Source organism: Bos indicus, chromosome X (assembly GCF_029378745.1).
Source record: "Bos indicus isolate NIAB-ARS_2022 breed Sahiwal x Tharparkar chromosome X, NIAB-ARS_B.indTharparkar_mat_pri_1.0, whole genome shotgun sequence".
In the NCBI taxonomy this organism is placed as follows: Eukaryota; Metazoa; Chordata; class Mammalia; order Artiodactyla; family Bovidae; genus Bos; species Bos indicus.
Window position 1 is genome coordinate 92,862,015 of NC_091789.1, and position 21,696 is coordinate 92,883,710.

Genomic DNA, 21,696 nt, shown 5'->3' on the forward strand with positions numbered 1-21,696 from the left:
CTCCACCTAAATAAATGCTTGTTAACCATTTACCAGAATATCACTGAAAGCACTCAGAGAGTGCCTGGCACATGGTAAACGCTATAATGTTTCCATTACTATATTTGCTTGTGCACTGAGTCCAGACGCAGTCTTTTTTTTCTAGGTCCGAGTTAAAAGTGTTTGAAGAACACAGAATTACAAAGAATTAGTGTGCTGAGCTGCACCTATTTAATCTTCCCAGTAACTCTAGGTGGAGTCTGTATTATTTATTATCCCCTTTCTACAGACAGAGAAACCGAAGTTCTGAGAAGGTAACAATCAGAATGAGCTATCAATTAGCGGAAGTGAGATTTGAAATCGCAGACCAGTAGCTTTCGCGCGCCCGCGCACTTAACTAACGCACTCTCCTTCCTCTCAAGTTCACCACCCCAAAGGTAACTGCACTTCACGGTACGCGAAAAATAAGTAGGTGCCAGCGTGCTCGTAGTATCTTGGGAAATGTAGTTCACAGGCTCAAGACATACAGTTGTCCAAGAAGGGAGGAGTGGAGAAAAAGGCGATTTTTCGGCTTATAACAAAAGAGCACAGTCAGTTCTCATGCCTCGCGACATTTCAGCCTTTCCGTGCGAGACTTCGGCGGCTTTACTAGAGCCCGTTGCATGCTGGGAACGGCAATTCGCCAGACCCGCTACGTCGGCATGAGTTGCCGGAACTCACGTGGTAAATTCAGGTCCGGTCCCGGCTTCGCGCGAGCCACCGCATTCCACGATGACAGGCGTGGCACACTCTGGTGGCCCTTAGGCATGCGCGACAGACTTTTGGAGCAACTAAGAACCCAAACTGAAAACCTACGACTTCTCACCGGTTTGCGCTCTCGCCGAGGCTTGTGCTGCTCACGAACCGGCCTCCTTGGTTCCTTTTCTCCCCACTCCCAAAGTTGGAGGTAGGCCCTGGGACGCGGAGGACTTGGGTCCCGACTCAAACAGTTGAGGCATGCCTGCACTGTCCTGCCAGTGAGGGAAGGAGGGAAGTTCGCAACAGTGTGGTTTGGGCAGCTGGCATTGGGTAGGCTCCAGACCCAAGGTTTGTTTGGAGAATAGGACCGCTCCTGCGGGATGGGCTAGGGGTGGGGGACGGGGGCCCAGGGGTCCAGATACCGGCGGAGCTGCCTTGAAGGGGGTCTTGTGGTCCTGGTCCCAGTGGGGACTTGGGCTTTGAGGTAATGATGAGGAGGGACCAGTGGTGTAGTCAGAGGGCTGTTAATGGGTAGGTGTGGAGGTTTGGTGAGCTGCGTGGGTGTAGTAGAGGTCTGGTGGGAGTGTTATTGGGAAATCAGTGGGGGCTAATAGGTGTGCTTTAGTCGATGTGTTCATGGGGGCCAGTGGGGATGTGTTCATTAATGAGGGGATGGTAGAATGGGAAACTGGAAGATAATGGGAGACAAGTAGCAGTGTGATCCCTGGGGGACGAATGGAGTTATGACATTCAAGGGGTTGATAAAGAGTGATGGAGCATAGTGATTCAAAGGATAATGGTGAGGCTGTGGAGGGAATAAGAGGTGAGGGTCATGATCAAGGAACTAATGAAGTAGTGATCAAAGAAGAGAGAATGGGAAGATCAAGGGGTATTGTGATCAAAGGATTTTAGTTTGTGATGATGGCATGATCATTGAAGAAGTAATGAGAACAGAGTGAGCAAAGAGAGGGTAATAAGTAAGCTGTTGGGTGTGATCATAAATTGATTATTGGGTGGGGAAACAGGTGGGCAGTGAGGGGAGAATGGTGTGTATGGGGAGATGTATGATTATCAAGGATTAAGGTGAATGTGGTAAGAAGAGTTAACAGGGTCTAGTGATCTGTGAAGGATCAATTGGAGGGCCGAGCTAAAGGGGGTTGATAAATCATAGTAAATGAGAGTTTAATGGGGAACTAATAGACCATGATCCTCCAGGTATTAATGGGGGATGATAAAAGAATTATCGGGCTTCCCAAGTGGCTCAGTAGTAAAGAATCTGCCTGCAATGCAGGAGATGTGGGTTCGATCCCTGGGTCAGGAAGATCCGCTGGAGAAGGGATTGGTTACCCGCTCCAGTATTCTTGCCTGGAAAACCCCATGCACATTGGAGCCTGGCGGGCTACAGTCCATGGGGTTACAAAAGAGTCGGACATGACTTAGCGACTAAACAACAACAAAAGGAATAATTGGGGGCCTAATCATTTCAGGGGAGAGAGATTAAGGAGGTGGGGAATGCAGTGAGCTAGTGTGAGGGTAATAGAGTTAAAGCAGGGGATTAATGGGGCCTAGTAGGGCTTTATGACTAGGGGTAGTGAGGAGAGCTGGGGGTGGTGGTGAGATGTTATTGGGGTTAAGGTGGGCAGAGAAGGGTTGATCGTGAGACTTGCAGGGTTTAATATGTGGAGTGTAAGTGACAGCAGTGGGAGGTGGACAGGGTCAGTAACATCATCTATGTGATAAGTGTTGGGTTTGTGGGACTTTGAGGGGTCTGTTGGCTTAATGGTGGAATCTGTAGGGTGAGCGGTGGAGCCTGAGACCTCAGTAATGGGATCCTAGGCTCGGTGAGCTCAGTGGGTTAGTGACTGGGCTCCAACCTCGCCACCTGTTGAGAGAACTGTCACATAGATCAGATGAGCCTGGTTTAGTTCATGTGGTTCTCACAGCCCTGCAGAGATAGGTAATGGCCCACTCACCTACTTACTGATATGGGGCAGCATCAGCTTACTGTTGGCAGGTCCCTGGGCAAACAGTGTGGAAGATGGGACGGACGTCAAAGGACAAGAGAGATGTCTACTACCGCCTAGCCAAGGAGAATGGCTGGCGTGCCCGCAGTGCCTTCAAGCTGCTACAACTTGATGAGGAATTCCAACTCTTCCAAGGTCCCCATTTTTGGTGGGCAGTTCACTGGGGGATGGGGCGGGCGAAGGAAATAGACAAGTGGGCTAGGTCTACAGAGCTCTGTGTGGTAGGTGGGCTGACTTGGAGGGTCTGTGGGGCAGTCAGGAAGATGGCAGGTACTCAAAAGGATCTGGGCAGCAGGTAGATATGGGTGCTTCCTGGGGGAAAGGGGTAAACTTTGCAGGGTCCCAGGTTGGAGAGGTGGCTGAAGCTGACCAGTGCACCTTCCTGTGTGTGCTCAGGTGTGACGCGGGCAGTTGACTTGTGTGCGGCCCCAGGCAGCTGGAGCCAGGTGCTGAGTCAGAAGATTGGGTGAGTGTGGAGTCCCAGATGGGAGGCTGGGAGGGCAGACTAGGTTGGAGGGTGGACCAGGAGTAAAAACTGAGCTGACACAGACCATGTTGTCCACAGGGGCCAAGGGTCTGGCCACGTGGTGGCTGTGGACCTTCAGGCTATGGCTCCACTACCAGGTGTGTTACAGATCCAGGGGGATATCACCCAGGTGAGAGCATGGCTGGGGGTGTTGGTGTGTATTCTGGACAAAGGCCCTCCCAATCTGGGGTTTGCAGCAAGTGGAAGAAAGAAAAAGACAAAGAGACCAAGAAAGACAGACAGGTAGAGTAGCTGAGAGAAACCAAGAGAGGATAACAGAAGAGGAACAGAGCCAGTGAGTTGTCATCACAGAGAGACAGCAAAAAAATATTCCCAGAGATGGAGCCCAGTCTCAGGCAAAGCCTGAGAATTTGGCTGACCTGATGCTGTGGGCCAGGGCCGTGGTGGGCTTAGAGGGCTGTGGTGGGGATGCTGTGGGGCCACTCATCATCCCTTTCTTCCATAGCTGTCCACTGCCAAAGAGATCATCCAGCATTTTGAAGGCTGCCCCGCGGACCTAGTAGTGTGTGACGGGGCTCCTGATGGTAAACAGCAGGGATTGGGAGGCCAGGCGGGGGGTCCTTTGCATGTTCCTCTCTGTATGTCCCACCTCTGTTGGCTTCTTTTATTGCCTCTCCCCTGCACTGTCAGCTGTTCCCACATCTGGCAACTTCTCCCTACCTCTGTTTCCTGTTCTCTGCCTCTGTCTTCTACTGTTTTGGTTTTATCCACCCTTTTGTCATCTCTCTGCAACTGTTCCATTCCACTCACTTCTTTTTTTTTTAAGTCAGCCATCTATCCATCCATTCAGCACATTTACTGAGCATCTGTTGTGTGTCAGGCACTGTTAGACATGTTGGGAGGATAACATGAATAAAATTCTACTATTCTCTGACCTCATAGAGCTGGTGTTCTAGTGGGAGCAGACAGAAAAGAAACAAATGATTGAATTATAAAGCATGTCAAAAGGTGATAGGCACCATGGGGAAATAATGAAAATGAGAGAGAGGGAGGGAATACCTGGAGGAATTTTAAGTAAAGTGGAGAAGGCCTCACTGCCTTTAGCATAAAGACCTAAAGCAGCCAAGGGAGTGGGCTAGGGCACATCTGGATAAAGAGCAATCCAGGTAAAGTGATTGGCACATACAAAGGACTTGAGGTAGGAGGGTGAAGAGCAAGATCACTGTGGCTGGATCAGAGTAAGCGTGAGAGTGGTAGGAGGTAAGGTCAGTGAGGTGGTGGGAATCAGATCCTCAGGTGGATCTTTCTGGGCCACAGTGGTGACTTTGGCTCCTTCACTAAGACAAGAGCATGGAGAAAGCCATGGGGTGGTTGTGAGCAGAGGAGGGCCATGCCTGATGTGTGTCTTGACAGGATCCCTCTGGCTGCTGTGAGCAGTGTGAGGGCTGAGACCTGGGGAGGGGAGGCTGCTGTAGTCATCCAGGTGAGTGGCGATGGTGGTGGAGATGAGTAGAGGAGATCTTTTGAAAGAGTTGAGAAAGTTTACTAATGGCTTAAATGTGGATGTGAGAAGAGATTGGGAGGGGTGTGTGTGTATCAAAGGTAACTACCTTGAAGGTTTTGGCTTGAACAACTGGAAGGATCAGGTGAGATGGGGGAAATGATGGGAGGAGCAAGTTCCAGCAAGAAGGTAAAGAGTTTATTTTTGGATGTGTTGCATCTGAGATGTTCGTTCTGATCTGAATCTGGACTGGAGATAGAAGAAATAATACTCGTGCCTAAGATTGTTTTGAGATTGAAAATGAGTGTCTTAGGGTTAGGAGCTCAGAATATGCATCCAGTTGGCAGATGTAGTCATTTGCATGCAGAACCTTAGTAGTAAGAGAGCTTGGTAAATGTTTTTAGCGCTCTAACCTCTTTGGGACAGGAAGATAGACTGTATGGCCCCCTAACGCTGTTCCTCTTGCCACAGTAACCGGCCTCCACGATGTTGATGAGTATATGCAGGCCCAGCTCCTCCTAGCTGTGAGTAACCCTGGCTGTCCCTACCTCAGTTTGGCCCCCTCCTGGCTGGCTGTATCTCAGCCTTAGCCATCTGTCCTGCCCATAGGCTCTGAATATTGCTACACACGTCTTGAAGCCAGGGGGCTGCTTTGTGGCTAAGGTAAGTCTCAGGGAACCTGGTAGGGGGTAGAGAGGAGTCCCCAAAGTTCATCCTCATGCCTCCATCTCTGCCTCCCCACCCTGCAGATCTTCCGAGGCCGGGATGTGACGCTGATCTATAGCCAGCTGCGTGTCTTCTTCTCCAGCGTGCTCTGTGCCAAGCCCAGAAGCAGCCGGAACTCCAGCATTGGTCAGTGGGGTAGAGGGGCCAGGCAGGGGTTTTGAATCTCAGAGGCCCATCTCACATGGAGTGGAGGCAGCAGTTGCCCCTCACTCTACCTTCTCCCCATAGAGGCCTTTGCTGTCTGTAAGGGTTACGACCCCCCTGAGGGCTTCCTGCCGGACCTGACCAAACCCCTGCTGGACCACTCTTATGGTGAGAGCCCTGGGCCCCATCCCTGGGGAGAGTTTGTCTGCCAGTGAAATTTTATGTCCCAGGAGGGCCGTTAGCCCCACGCCCAGCTGAAACCCTGCCCCTTAAGGGAATGCTGTCCCAAAGGGATCTTCAGCCCCACCCTCTGAAAATTCCACCCCTGTAGGGGTATTTTGATCTAGGAGGATCTTCAGCTTAGTTCCCTAGTGATGACTCTTAGACCTGGTGAAAGTTCTGAGTCCTACCCCAAGGGACACTCCACCTGCCTAAGGAGTTTCTAGCCTAGGAAGACTCAGTCACACCCCCAGGTAGAAACCCCGCCTCTGTGTGGGAATTTTGTCCTGTGAGGGCCTTCAACCTGGCCCCAGAGGGAAAAAGCACAGGGCTGCTTTTGTGTCAAGCATGCTTGAGTGAGACAAAGTCCAGGCAGTGTATGGCAGGTGGCCATAAGTGCAGTGGGAGAAAAGCAGGTTGGGGAGGGCTGTTTTAGAATGAGTGATCATGGAGGGCTTCCCTGAGGAGGTGATCTGAACCAAATGAAGGATTTCTGGTGCAAGAGTATAGAGAGTAGCTGGTGGATATGTGAGGGAGGCCTCCGTACCCATCTGGGGTGCAGCCTGAGTCACAGCTGACCCCAGACACCCTGGCCCTGTCTTGTCTCATCTGTCCCTGCTTGTCAGATCCAGATTTCAACCAGTTGGATGGCCCCACCCGCATCATTGTGCCATTTGTGACCTGTGGGGACCTGAGCGCCTATGATTCAGACCGCAGTTACCCACTGGACGTAAGTGCCCTGTCAACAGTGGGTTGGATGGGGGGTGCTGTCCTCTGTTCCCAGGTCCTCACAATGTGTGTGAGGACCCTCCCAATGTGTGTCCCTGCAGCTAGAGGATGGTTCAGAATACAAGTACACTCCACCCACGCAGCCCCCCATCTCACCGCCCTACCAGGAGGCCTGCGCATTGAAGAAGAAGGGGCAGCTGGCCAAGGAGATCTGCCCCCAGGACTGCCCCATGAGCACAGTGGACTTGTTGCCCCAGTCCCTGGCCACTCCACAGCGCTACACCCTGCAGACGTCTGAGGTCTGAAAACATGGACCCAGAGCCCTCAGTGCCCACAGTGACCCCCTCTTCATGTGCTTCTTTCTACCCCAAATCATGTGGTATCTGGGACAAACTTCTGTTTCCTAACTCCCAATAGCTATAAAAATCAATGGGTAAAACCAAGTATAGTGAGCAGAAAAGCTTAACCAAATATCTGAGTCTCTCTTCTTTTTCTTGGGTAGGTGGAAGACAGTGGAGTGACTTGCTCATCTTAACACATGAAGGTAAATTTGCCTTTTTAATCTAAGAATTTGAGTAAACAGCATCTTTAAGAAAAAACTGAGTAAAATTCTACTTTTTAAAATTTTTACATCAACTGGTAAGATTTCAGTCAGCAGACCTTTACTAAAACTCCTGATGTTATGTGTCAGGAACTGCCTTAATGATTTTACACATTGAGGTACTCAGTAAACATTTATTGAACACATGCTGTGTGCTGGGCATTGCTCTAGATTTGAAGATGAAGCAGGGAACAAAACAGGCAGATACCCTGACCCTCAGAGCTTCTAGTATAGGAAAGAGGTAATAGTTCACAATCTAAATGCAGGAGTTTCCACTCACACATACATGTACTATTTATCTTGCTCTGTGTCCACCCATATGTATATAATATGTAAAAGTAACCTGGGATATGAAAAAATTTTAAAGCAAGGTAAAGAGATAAGGGCTTCCCAGATGGTGCTAGAGGTAAAGAACCCACTTGCCGATACAGAAGACATAAGAGACACAGGTTTGATCCTGGGTCAGGAAGATCCCCTGGAGAAAGTCATGGCAACCCACTCCAGTATTCTTGCCTGGAGAATCCCATGGACAGAGGAGCCTGGTGGGCTACAGTCCATAGGGTCATAACAAGTGATAACACAAATGAAGAGACTTAGCACATAGCACACAAAAGATCAAGAATTCTAGGGTCTGGCAGTTTGCAGTTTTTAAGACAGTTATTGTGGAAGGTCTCACTGAGGTGATGTTTGAGCAGAGACCTGAAGGAGATGAGGGAGAGAATCCATGTATTAATCTAGGGTAAGAACATTCTAGGGAGAGGAAATGGCAAATGCAAAGGCCCTGAGGTGGAATGGTGGGGGAGCAGTGAGGAGCCGGTTTGCCTGGAACAGTCTGGGCTAAACCTATCAGTGCTGGAGGGCTTCTCATCCTCAGGACACCACTTTAGAGGACATCCCCGTCTGACAATGGCTTTGCAGTTTATTCAGACCAAGTTTACCATTAAAATAAGTAAAAAAGACACCTTAAAAAAATGAACTGGCAGATCACAGTGGGAAAAGATATTTATAATCTGTACATGTATAGTATCCATGATATTTAAAAAGCTGCTATAAATCAATAAGGAAAATATGAGAATGCCCAGTAAGTACATGAAAAGCTGCTCTTCAGAGAAATGCAAGCTAAAACTAAAAAGATTAACAATATTAAGTATCTGAAAGGACGTGCAGCATTGGAACCCTTGTATATACCAAGGGCAGCATATAATGGTGTAACTGCTAGATAATTGTTAGGAATTATCTGCTAAAGCTGCATGTGTATTTAGTTCCAGCAAGAAAGGAGTACTTCAATGTTCCTAACCATCCCATTTATAGTACCCCCCAGACTAAATACAGTCCAAACACCCATAAGCTGTAGGATGGATCGTTAAATCCTGGTTTATTCACAGTGGAGAACTACATATCAAAAAGAATGAACATTATATGTTTTATGCATTTTCTGTGAGTTATGGTTCACAATGAAAGTAGAGGAAAAAACTGCACAAAAATGTAGCTGAGAAAACAATGAGTATAGTAGAAGACAGTGGGAAACATATTTTGGTTTAAAACTTCTTTTACTTTGACCTTTTAGTTAGCTGGCAATCTGATAAGGACTCGGAAGCTGTTTGCTGTCAGGAAAACCAGAACTTGAGTTGATGAACTTGTTTTCAAATACCTCGTCAACCCATCCTGACAGGCTCTGAGGAGGAACCTCCAGCAACCGCCACAAACACAACAAGGAAAGAAACATCCCGGCGTGCCCGTCTGCACTGTAGGGGGGATTCTTGAGTAGGGTCTTGCTTTCTCTAAATCTTCCCAGCCCTGTGTCCTGAATATGTCCAGAACTCACCCTGAAAGCAGGGCTTCTTAACCCTGGGTAGAAGTCAGGGGTATTTGTGAACTTAATGGAGGGAAATCAGTTCAGTTTTACTAACTGAAATTTTAGCTTTCCTCCAGAATCTGAATGCTGGCAGCAAATCAGTATTGTAAAGTTACTTTTACAGTAGTAGAAGCAGTGCCTGCAACTTGCCCACCAGTACGTATCAAAGTTACTTGTTTATGTTGTTACAACTTATTACAGTTGTCATGGGCATCTTAAAATATTGGTCACTACTTTGGATAAAATCTTTTTTAATTTATTTTTTTATTTTTTTTAACTTTTATTTTATTTTTAAACTTTACAAAATTGTATTAGTTTTGCCAAATATTGAAATGAATCTGCCACAGGTATACATGTGTTCCCCATCCTAAACCCTCCTCCCTCCTCGCTCCCCATACCATCCCTCTGGGTCGTCCCAGTGCACCAGCCCCAAGCATCCAGTATCATGCATCGAACCTGGACTGGCAACTCGTTTCATACATAATATATTTTTTTAATTGAAGGATAATTTCTTTACAGAATTTTGTGGTTTTCTGTCGCAAATCAACAAGAATCAGCCATAGGAACACCCAGGTCCCCTCCCTCCCAACTCGCTTCTCATCCCACCCTTCTAGATTGTCACAGAGCCCCTGTTTGAGTCATGCAGCGATTTCCCATTGGCTATCTATTTTACATATGGTATTATTGTAAGTTTCCATACATCTCACCCTCTCCCTCCCCTCCTCCCCAGCCATTTCCTTAGGTCTGTTCTCTACATATGTTTCTCCATTGCTGCCCTGAAAATTAATTCATCAGTACCATCATTCTAGATTCCATATATATGCATCAGTACACAATATTTATATTTCCTCTTTCTGACTTCCTTCAGTGTGTATAATCAGCTCTAGGTTCGTCCACCTCATTAGAACTGACTCAAATGTGTTCCTTTTTATGGCTGAGTAGTATTCCATTGTATATATGTACCACAACTTCTTTATCCATTCGTCAGTCAGTGGACTTCCAGGTTGCTTCCATGTTCTAGCTATTATAAATAGTGCTGCAATGAACATCGGGGGTACACGTGTCTTTTTCAGTTTTGGTTTCCTCAGGGTACATGCTTACGAGTAGGATTGCTGGGTCATATGGTGGTTTTATTCCTAGCTTTTTAAGGAATCTCCAAACCATCTTCCATAGTGGCTATATCAGTTTATGTTCCCACCAGCAATGCAAGAGGGTTCCCTTTTCTCCACATCCTCTCCAGCATTTATTGTTTGTAGACTTTTTGATGATGGCCATTCTGATTGGTGTGAGGTGGTATCTCATTATAGTTTTGATTTGCATTTCTCTAATAATGAGTGATGTTGAGGATCTTTTCATGTGTTTGTTAGCCATCTGTATGTCTTCTTTGGGGAAATGTCTGTTTAGGTCTTTTCCCCACTTTTTGATTGGGCTGTTTGTTTTTCTGATTTTGAGTTGTATGAGCTGCTTGTATATTTTGGAAATTAATTCTTTGTCAGTTGTTTAATTTGCTATTATTTTCTCCCATTCTAAGGGTTGTCTTTTTACCTTGTTTGTAGTGAATAAGGTCTTATAATTTGATGTACTAATTAAAGTTCATTTATTGTAGCACCTCAATGTTGTTTCATTTTAATATGATACTTTTTCTTTTATTGGAACTGTAATTGACATATTGATATAATATGTGTAATTTGAAAGTATGTAACATAATGACTTAATATATATTGCAAAATGACTACCACAAGTTTAGTTAACATCTATCACATCACATAGTTAGTTTTTTCCTTGTGATATGAGCTTTTAAGATTTGCTCTTGGACTTACCTGGAGGTCCAGTGATTGAGAGTCTGCCTGCCAATGCAGGGGACACGGGTTTGATCCCTGGTCCAGGAAGAGTCTACATGCAGTGGAGCATCTAAGCCCATGCACAACTGCTGAAGCCTGTGCTCCGTAACTACAGAGAAGCCCCCACTCGCCACAACTAGAGGAAGCCCATATGCAGCAACAAAGACCCAGCACAGCCAAATGTAAATTAATTTAAAAAAGATTTGCTCTCTAAGCAACTTTCAAATATACAAAATAGTATTGATAAGTATAGTCACTATGCACTATTACATCCCAGAACTTATAACTGGAAGCTGTACCTTTTTACCACCTTCCCCCATTTTTAGATTCCATATTTAGTATTTGTGTTTTCTGACTTCATTTAGCATAATGCTCTTGAGGTCCATCCATGTAGTCACAAATGGACTTCCCTCATAGCTCAGTCAGTAAAGAATCTGCCTGCAATGCAGGAGACCTGGGTTCAATTCCTGGGTTGGGAAGATCCCCTGGAGAAGGAAATGGTAATCTACTCCAGTATTCTTGCCTGGAAAATCCTATGTACAGAGGGGCCTGGTGGGCTACAGTCCATGGGGTCACAAGAGTCAAACACGACTGAGTGACTAAACCACCACCACCACCACCTTTTTTTTTATGGCTGAATAATACTCTGTCATATGCATATGCCAAATCTTCTTTATCCATTTGTCTGTTGACAAGACACCTAGGTTGTTTCCATATTTTTGGTGTTGTCAGTAATACTACAGGGACATGGGGGTGCAGATATCTCTTTGAGTAGTGACTTCATCTCTTTTGGATACAGACCCAAAAGTATATATTTGGGATCCAGGGATAGCTGGATTATATGTTAAGTTTTGTTTAAATTTTTAAGGAACCACCATACTGTTTTACTTGGTATCCATAATAATTGAGAGAGTGTGTGTGTGTATGCACACGCATGCTTTTAAAAACATTCTATGAAGGAGTTCACAGACTTGATCAGATCAGACGCCATAGGATTCCCTAGAACAAAGTTTTTTTGGGGAGGGGGTGCTGTGTCGCATGGTTTATGGGGATCTCAGTTCCTCAGTCAGGGATTGAACCTGCACCATAGCAGTGAAAGCCCAGAATCCTAACCACTAGGCCGCCAGGGAACTCCCCAGAACAAATTTTTCTTTTTTATGTTAAGAAACCCTTTCTTAAAGGCATGTCGGAAAGTTTGTCATGAGTGCAGTCCTGAATTTACATTTTAGCAAACAGGAGCTGACAGCTACGTAGGCAGGTCTGGTTTCTGCAGCTCACTCACATATCTTTAGAAAATCACCATTCTCTGTGCACACTCCCATCCACTGAGCTCAGGACTACTGACATCTCAGTCTGTAACCCCAGGTGTTTGTACCTGACTTTGTGAACCTGGGAGTGGCCATACCAATTCCAACCCCAGGGCGCCCACACCACAGCTCGTTAATGCAGGAGTCTTCTCATTCATATCAGTATGACCACAGGAATGTCCACACCCAAGTCTGTGTGACTCCAGGAATGTAAAACAGAAGTATCCACACAAAAGGTGGTGTGACATAAGAATATCCACCCCCGTCACCATGTATATTCAGGCAGCATCTACATACAATCAGCAAGAGCCAGGGAGTACAGACAGTCCCATTTGTATAATCCCAGGAGTGTCCTTGTCTCCATTTCGAGGATCAAAAACACAACAGCCTTTGGGAACCTGTGAGCATACTCACCTCAGGCTGTGTCCCTAGTTATGTCCATCCCATCTATATTACATCTTAAGTATGCACCAAAAGTCTCTCTGATGGGAGCAGTGTCTTAATCCCCAGTCTGTGCAAGCCAGCAGTGTCCACACCCCCAAGGGTACAGCCTAGGAGGGGCCCATCTGGCCTAGGCCTGGTCTCTGACCTCTCCAGAGTGCCCACTCTCCACCTGTCTGGCCCTAGTCTTGTGACTTCAGGAGTGTCCACACCCCTCTGTGTGACCCCAGCATTTTCCCCACTAAAGTCAGTTTGTCCACAGAGGTACATATACCCCAGACTGTGTGTCCCCAGTGGAGTACTTAACATTAGTCTGAGTGACTCCTAGAGTGTTTCCACCCCAGTCTGTGATGACAGTAATGTTTATTCTCCACTCTTTGTGATCCCAGGCTTTCCACAACACAACCTGTATTACCACCAAAGTGTACACATTCTGTTCAGTTTGATCTCAGATTTGTCAACTGCCTAGACTGTGTAATAACAATGGGTGCCCATTCCCCTGTTACTGTAACCCCAGGGGTTACCACACCACGATCACTGTCATCCCCCAAAGTGTCTAGAGTGTAGTCCATGTCACCACAGGAGGGTATACACTTCAGTCCGTGTGTCACCTGGAGTATTCAAAACATAGTCTGTGACCCCCTAAGTGTGCATATCCTAAAACTTCTGACCACAGAGCTGTGAAAACTCTAGTGTTTTACAACAGGGGTGTCCACTGCCAAGTATGTCAGTCAGCGGCAGTGCCCATGTTTCAATCTGGGTGACTTCATCAATGGCTGTATTTCTGCCTTTGTCACCCCCTGTGTGTGATGCCAAGAGTCTCTAGACCCCAATAAAATGGAGCAGGACCATATGTCCCTTGCCACCCCCCCCCCCACCAAGTCCTCTGCCTGCCTTTTGCCTGTGGAAAACTACAGTCAAAAAATTTAATCAGAGAAGTGAGAAATACTGAAACAAAAACAGTCAAAGGAGACTAAATAATGTAGTCATTAAGCATAGTCAAGGACCTTTAGTTCTTTCTCAAGGGCTATAGATAATATTCACCATATCCTGTGAGCTGTCTTATAGATACCAAAACCCCAGGTGGAGAAGTCAACCACATGATGACCAGACTGTACCCAGAACATGAGCTGCCACAGTTCTGAGAATTGACTGCAAAGAAGGGAAAAATTTCACTCTGGAACTATAGATGAACTGTACCTGAAACAACCAAGGTGATGCTAGTCAGGACACTGATGACCAGTTGAAGATGACTGTACTGTTTCTGCTTGTAACTGCCCCCCACTCTGTCTATAAAAGCTCTCCCTTTTATATCTTCATCCCCTGATTGTCAGGGGGTGGAAGTCTGCCTTTGCACAGATGTCTGCCACCCTCCTCCCCACCTCAGTTGCTGACATCTGAAATAAAACATAGTTTCCTTTCCACCAACCTGTCCTGTTCACTGGCTATTGAGCAGTGAGCAGCCAGACCCCCCCACACACACACACACACACTCTCCTTTCGGTAACACCAATGTGTGTCCTGAGGGAAGCACACCCCTAGTCTGCATTACAGCAGCGTTCACACCCCAGGTCTCTCACTGTTGACTTTTCACCTCCCAGTCAGTATCCCCTTGCTGCTGTTCAGTCACTCTGTCGTGTCCGACTCTGCGACCCCATGGACTGCAGCACGCCGAGCCTCCCTGTCCTTCACTATGTCCCAGAGTTTGCTCAAATTCATATCCATCAAGTCAGTGATGCTATCTATAACCATCTCATCCTCTGTTGTCCCCTTCTCCTGCCTTCAATCTTTCCCAGCATCAGGGTCTTTTCCAAGGAGTCAGCTCTTCACATCAGGTGGCCAAAATATTGCTTCAGCTTCAGCATCAGTCCTTCAATGAATGTTCAGGACTGATTTCCTTTAGGATTGACTGGTTTGATCTCCTTGCTATCCAAGGGACTCTCAGGAATCTTCTCCAGCACCAGAGCTCAAAGGCATCAATTCTTCAGCACTCAGCCTTCTTTATGGTCCAACTCTCACCATCCATACATGACTACTTCAAAAACCATAGCTCTGACTAGAAGGACCTTTGTCAGCAAAGTGATGTCCCTGCTTTTTAATACACTGTCTAGGTTTGTCATAGCTTTTCTTCCAAGGAGCAAGCTGTCTTTTAATTACATGACGGCAGTCACGGTCTGCAGTGATTTGGGGGCCCAAGAAAATAAAATCTGTCACTGCTTCTACTTTTTCCCCTTCTATTTGCCATGAAGTGATGGGACCAGGTGCCATGGTCTTAGTTTTTTTGAATGTTGAATTTTAAGTCAGCTTTTTCACTCCTCTTTCAACTTCATCAAGAGGCTCTTTAGTTCCTCTTTGCTTTCTGCCATTAAAGTGGTATCATCTTCATATCTGAGATTGTTGATATTTCTCCCAGCAATCTTGATTCCAGCTTGAACTTCATCCTGCCTGGCATTTCACATCATATACTCTGAATATAAATTAGATAAAAAAGGGTGGCAATATACAACATTGTCTTACCCTTTTCCCAATTTTGAACCAGTCAGCTGTTCCATGTAAGGTTCTAACTGTTGAAAACACCATGAGCAGTATGAAAAAGCAGTGTTCCCTAGGAGTGATCATTCCTCAGACTGAAATGCCAGGAATATCTACACCACAGGGTATGTAACCGCAGGAGCACCCACAGTCAGCCTGTGTTTCTCCAAAAGTGTACACATAATAATATGCATGACCCCAAGATGATCAACTTTCTGTGTGACCACGAGTGGCCACCACCCAGTCTGAATGTCTCCAGGATGGTACACCCTTGACTGTGAGATCAATGAAGTCTCCGTGCCCCAGGATCTGTGACCATTGGGGTGTCACTCCCAAGCCTGCAATTCCAGAACTTTCCACCCAGTGTGGGAACAAGGAGTGTCTCCACCTCAATTTCTCTTGCCCCAAGCTCATTCACTACATTGTCCATGTCACCCTAGGAGTAGCTGAACTCCAGTCTGCATGAAGCCATGTGTGTCCACATCCCAAACAGTGTGAACAAAGGGGTGTCCACATGCTAGTATGTGTGACCACAAACACATCCTCCCCTTGTTTCTGTGACCCCAGATGGAGCCAGTGGGTTTTACCCTGGCTGCATCCACATCCCAATGTTTGACTACAGGAACATCCACAGCCAAGCCTTTGTGACCCCCAGCAGTGTTCAGCCCACAGTCAGAGTCCAGAAGTGGCAAAAGCTTAGTGTGTGTGATCTTGGAAGTTTTTGCAGTGCAGTCTGAGTGGCACCATGAGTGTGTGCATCTCACACTGTGTGATCACAGAGGTGACCACACTGCAGCCTCCACGGCCCAGGAGTGTCCACACCTGTTTTTGTGACAGAAGCAACCAGTCTCAAGTGTATGTGACCCCGGGGTTGTTCAAACCCCCCAGTGTCTGTCTGTGGCCTCAATAGAATGTGTTCCTGTCAGTGTGACCACAGGAGTATGAAACTCCCGTGCCTGTGACTGCTGGCCGGTCTCCTCTCCAGTCTGGGTGACCTAGGGGGGGATAACCCCCCATCTGTGTGACAAAGGCGTCTACATGCTCCAGTGTCTGTGACCACAGGGACACTGGTCCCCCATTCAGTGTGATTAGAGGAATGTGTGTTTGTGCTGTGTTTAGTCGCTCAGTTGTTTCTGACTCTTTGTGACCCCATGGACTGTAGCCCATGGACATGTAGCCAGGCTCCTCTGACCATGGGGATCCTCCGGGCAAAAATACTGGAGTGAGTTGCCATGCCCTCCAAGGGATCTTCCCAACCCAGGGATTGAACCCAGGTCTCCCGCATTGCAGGCAGATTCTTTACCAGAATGACCCACCAGGGAAGCCCAATTAGAGGAATGCCCACACCAAATTTGGTGTTACCACACCTGTGTCCACCCCCGTCTGTCTGTCCTGAGAGGCAGCCCTGCTTTAGTTGGTGTGATCCCAGCACAGACCACACTGCAAACAGCGTGACTACAGAGGTGTTGCCAGCAGAGCATATGATACTTCAGTAGTGGCCGCACCACAAGCATTTGACTGCAGTGGCCCCCCAGTGAATGTGTCCTCAGTCATGTCCTTAGTCCCAGTCTCTGTGAGCCCAGGAGTGTCCATATCCCAGAAGGTGACTTCGAGGGTGTCTACAGTTGAGCCTGGGTGAAACCAGGAAGTACCTGGGTACCATGATAGTCCATGTGATTCCAGAAGTGTCCACACACCAATCTTGAAGGACTCTAGGAGAACACATCCCAGCCTGGGAACTTCAGGAGTGGTCACGCCCCATCCTGCATGACCTCAGTCATGTTCACATTGCAGGCACTGTGACCACCTAGAGCCCTCACATCCAAGTATGTGACCCCAGGAGGTCCACATCCCAATCAGTGTGACTCCAGGATTGCTGGCACCCGAATCTAGCGACCACATGAATGTCTATATCCTCATCTGTTTGATCCCAAGACTGTCCACACTCCAGGCTATGCAACCCTGGGAGGGTCCATACACAAGTCAGTGTGACCCCAGGAAGGGTTACACGTACAGGAATAGTGATCTAGATAAAAGGGGAAAGCCTGTGCAAAGGCCCTGAGGCAGGAGCATACCTGGCATATTTGAGGTACAGTAAGGAGACCAGTAGAGCTGGAGTAGAGTGAGCAAGTGGGTGAGTGACAGGAGGTGAAGTCCAAGAGGTGATGGAGCCTGGTCCTGTAGGGCATCCTTGGCCACGGGGAGGACTTTGGCTTTTTCTCTGAAAGAAGTGGAACAGGGGTCTGAGCAGAGGAGGGCTGTGGGCTGCCTTGGGCTGTAACAGGATCCTCTGGCTACTGTGAGGACAGGCTGAAGTCCTTAGTTCAGATCAGAGATCGGGCTGGGCCATGGAGGGTGGGGGCCCCAGGGGCCAGGACCATGGCCACCTGACAGGCCTCCCCAGGAGGCAATACATTCTCTCTGGGGCATATGGCAGCCCTTCTCCTGTGCACCAGAAACACAGGATATACTGAGGAGAAGCCATGGGGATTGAGTGGAAAATGACCTCACGGTGAGACCTCAGGCCAGCCCCTCCCCTTTCCCTGGGCCCTGGGTTTCCACCTTTGGCAGATTAGTATAATAATTCTTGTCCTGCTAATCTCTCCAGTGTCTCTACTCACCTGTTCTCTCCATCAACATCAGCCTCCTTGATAGTTCCTCAAACACCCCAAAGCATTATTCCCACTTTAGGGCCTTTGATGCCTGCTGTTTCGCCTCTGCTTGAACTCTCTTCCCAAGACATGTGCATCGCTCACAGTTATATGGCTGTCCTTTTGCTTTCTTATCTCTGCTTAAAGATCATCTCCTCAGGAAACCTTCCCTGACTATCCAAAATAGTGCCCCTATATCCGTGCATCCTTCTTGGTTTTTCTTCATAGAACTTCCTAGTACATTACATATTTACTTGTTGAGTCAGCCAGAGCCCTGCAGTGCAGGTGAGGACACACAAAGCACACACAGGCGGAACTTTGAAGAGACCTAAATGAGAGGACCATTACAGAGGTGCAGAGAGGGTTCAGTAAGCCCATAAGGTTGCCAGCTTATCCAGGTACTGGCATCAGAGGGGTTCTGCCACCATTCCTAGGCCTGAATGGGCAGGAAAGGGAACAATCTTCCTGAAACCCAGAAAGGAAGAGCTGGAACTCAGCCCCAGCCAATGAACACCCAGCTTTCTCTGTCCTTGCATTCTCCAGCCACCTATATCAAGGTCTCTCATTGGCCAACCCAACTAGAAGCCAGTTGGGGCAGGGCATGGCTGATGAAGTCACAGGGACACAGGGCAAGACAGGGAAGGTAGGAGAATGGATTGGGGCAGGAAACAAATAGCATACCCAACATGTTAATATAGTATTTTTCATTACCTATTGAATAATACTGAGTATGGGAGGTCGCTAAAGACAGGTGTTTATGCTTGCTGGGTTTCCTGTGTTTTTGGTAACCTAGAGCAGTGTCTGGCATATTTAATGAATATTTGTTGAAAGTATAAATGAAAGAAAGGACTGATGCTGAAGCTGAAGCTCCAATACTTTAGCCACTTGATATGAACAGCTGACTCAGAAAAGACCCTGTGCTAGGAAAGATTGAGGGCAGGAGGAGAAGGGGGCAGTAGAGGATGAGATGGTTAGATAGCATCACTGACTCAATGGACATGGGTTTGAGCAAACTCCAGGAGATAGTGAAAGACAGGGAAACCTGGCATGCTGCTGTCCATGGGGTCACAGAGTCAGACACAATTTAGTGACTGAACAACAACAACAAATAAATAAAATAATAGGTATAAAATAATGCAAAAGTGAAAGCATGACTTCAATAAGTGGTGCTGGGAAAACTGGGCAGCTACATGTAAAAGAATGAAATTATAACACTCCCTAATAGCATACACACACACAAAAAAAAAAACCTCAAAATGAGTTAGACCTAAATATAAGACAAGACATTATAAAACTCTTGCAGTAAAACATACACAGAACAATCTTTGACATAAATCATAGCAAGATCTTTTTTGATCCATGTCCTAGAGTAATGAAAATAAAAATAAACAAGTGGGATCTAATTAAACTTAAAAGCTTTTACACAGCAAAGGAAACTATAAACAAAACAAAAGACAACCCTCAGAATGGGAGAAAATATTTGCAAATGAAGCAACCAACAAAGGATTAATCTCCAAAATATACAAACAGCTCATGCAGCTAAATATAAAAACAAAACCCAATCAAAAAAATGTGCAGAAGATCTAAATAGACATTTCTCCAAAGAAGATACACAGATGGCCAAAAAACACATGAAAAGATGCTCAATATCACTAATTATTAGAGAAATGCAAATCAAAACTACAATGAGGTATCACCTCACACCGGTCAGAATGGCCATCCTCAAAAAATCTACAGGACTTCCCTGGTGGTCTAATGGGTAAGAATCCACCTGCCAATGCAGGGGACACAGGTTTGATCCCTGTTCCAGGAAGATTCCATGTGCAGCAGGGTAGCTAAGCCCATGCACCACAACTATGAAGGCCACATGACCTAGAGCCCATGCTCTGCAAGAAGGAAAGCCACCCCAATGAGAAGAAGCCTATGGACTGCAACTAAAGAGCAGCCCCTGCTCGCCGTAACTAGAGAAAGCCCACACGAAGACCCAGGGCAGCCAAAAATAAATAAATAAATGTGGGATTTTTTTAAGTTTTAAAAAAAATCTGCAAACAATAATTGCTGGCTAGGGTGTGGAGAAAAGAAAACTCTCCTACACTGTTGGGGGAATGTAAATTGATATAGCAACTATGGAAAACAGTGTGGAGGTTCCTTTAAAAACTAAAAATAGAACTACCATATGACCCAGAAATCCCACCCCTGGGCATATACCCAGAGAAAATCATAATTCAGAAAGATACATGCACTCCAATTTTAATTGCAGCTCTGTTTACGATATCCAGGACATGGAAGCAACCTAAATGTCCACCAACAGAGAAATGGATAAAGAAGATGTGGTACATATATACAATGGAATATTAGTTAGCAATTAGAAAGAACAAAATAATGCCATTTGCAGCAACGTGGATAGACCTAGATATTATCATACTGAGTGAATTAAGTCAGACACAGAAGGACAAATACCATATGATATCATTTATATGTAGAATCTAAAAAAGAAGAGAGGGTACAAATGAACTTATTTACAAAACAGAAGTAGAGTCATGGCTATAGAAAACAAACTTATGATTACCAGGAGATAAGTGAAGTGAAAGTTGCTCAGTCATGTCCGACTCTTTGAGACGCCATGGACTGTAGGCTGCCAGGCTCCTCTGTCCATGGAATTCTCCAGGCCAGAACACTGGAGTGGGTAGCCTTTCCCTTCTCCAGGGGATCTTCCCAACCCACGCATCAAACCCAGGTCTCCCACATTGCAGGTGGATTCTTTACTATCCGAGCCACCAAGGAAGCCTATCCCTTCTCCAGCAGATCTTTCCAACCCAGGAATCTAACCGGGGTCTCCTGCATTGCAGGTGGATTCTTTACCAGCTGAGCTATGAGGAGATGGGGTGGGGGGATAAACTGGGACATTGGGAATGACATATGCACATACTACATATAAAATCACTTCCCAGGTGATGCTAGTGGTAAAGAATCCACCTGCCAATGCAGGAGATGCAAGAGACACATGTTTGATTCCTGAATTGGGAAGATCCCCTGGAGTAGGAAATGGCAGCTCACTCCAGTATTCTTGCCTGGGGAATTCCATGGACAGAGGAGCCTTGTGGGCTACAGTCCACGGAGCCACAAAGAGCTGAACATGAATGAGCAACTGAACACACACATATATAAAATAGATAACTTATTTATACCTCTGTATAGCACAGATAACTCTACTCAATATTTTGTAATGGCCTACATGGAAAAAGAGGAGAAGGCAATGACACCCCACTCCAGTACTCTTGCCTGGAAAATCCCATGGATGGAGGAGCCTGGAAGGCTGCAGCCCATGGGGTCACTGAGGGTCGGACACGACTGAGTGACTTCACTTTCACTTTTCACTTTCATGCATTGGAGAAGGAAATGGCAACCCACTCCAGTGTTCTTGCCTGGAGAATCCCAGGGACGGGGGAGTCTGGTGGGCTGCCATCTATGGGGTCACACAGAGTCGGACACGACTGAAGTGACTTAGCATATGGAAAAAGAATCTAAAAAAGAGTGGCTATAGAGATTTCTCTGGTGGTCCAGTAGCTAAGTCTCCAACGTCTTAATGCAGGGGGCCTGGGTTTGACCCTCATCAGAGAACTAGATGCCACATGCCAAAACCAAGAGTTCACATTCTGCAACTAAAGATCTGCATGCTGCAATAAAGATCAGAGATCTCCCGGGCTTCCCTGGTGGCTCAGTGGTAAAGAATCTGCCTGCCAGTTCAGGAGACATGGGTTTGTTCCCTGATCTGGGAAGATCCCACATGCCATGGAGCAACTAAGCCCATGCACCACAACTACTGAGCCTGTGCTCTAGAGACCAGGCGCCACAACTACTGAAGCCCATGCACACCCTAGAGCACATGCTCCATAAGAAAAGCCACCACAATAAGAAGCC

At 46.6% G+C, this 21,696-nt stretch overlaps 1 protein-coding gene across 8 annotated transcripts; it reads left to right on the forward strand.

Moving 5' to 3' along the window:
- Positions 1-660: 660 nt before the first annotated feature.
- Positions 661-10,611, forward strand: FTSJ1 (FtsJ RNA 2'-O-methyltransferase 1). Of its 8 annotated transcripts, none has more exons than XM_070784926.1 (13): positions 661-925; positions 2,718-2,889; positions 3,138-3,207; positions 3,307-3,397; positions 3,734-3,812; positions 5,201-5,253; positions 5,339-5,392; positions 5,479-5,581; positions 5,684-5,767; positions 6,445-6,548; positions 6,649-6,846; positions 7,050-7,091; positions 8,716-10,611. In XM_070784926.1, exons 2-12 carry the CDS (start codon positions 2,811-2,813, stop codon positions 7,080-7,082), a joined length of 948 nt encoding a protein of 315 aa, XP_070641027.1. In that variant the 5' UTR covers positions 661-925; positions 2,718-2,810; the 3' UTR covers positions 7,083-7,091; positions 8,716-10,611. The 8 variants fall into 8 exon arrangements, with proteins under 8 accessions (XP_070641027.1, XP_070641029.1, XP_070641026.1 ...); XM_070784928.1 differs by having other exon boundaries at positions 2,732-2,876; positions 6,451-6,548; positions 6,715-6,846; XM_070784925.1 differs by having other exon boundaries at positions 662-925; positions 2,732-2,889.
- The last annotated feature ends 11,085 nt before the right edge of the window (positions 10,612-21,696 follow it).

What these genes read in the sequence shown, in the direction of transcription:
- FTSJ1 (XM_070784923.1), top strand. Translation starts at nt 2,756, where the DNA reads ATGGGACGGACGTCAAAGGACAAGAGAGATGTCTACTACCGCCTAGCC. An exon ending in GTGCTGAGTCAGAAGATTGG is followed by an intron (nt 3,208 to 3,306) that starts GTGAGTGTGGAG and finishes TGTTGTCCACAG; the next exon opens with GGGCCAAGGGTCTGGCCACG. An exon ending in CCTGCTGGACCACTCTTATG is followed by an intron (nt 5,768 to 6,444) that starts GTGAGAGCCCTG and finishes CCTGCTTGTCAG; the next exon opens with ATCCAGATTTCAACCAGTTG.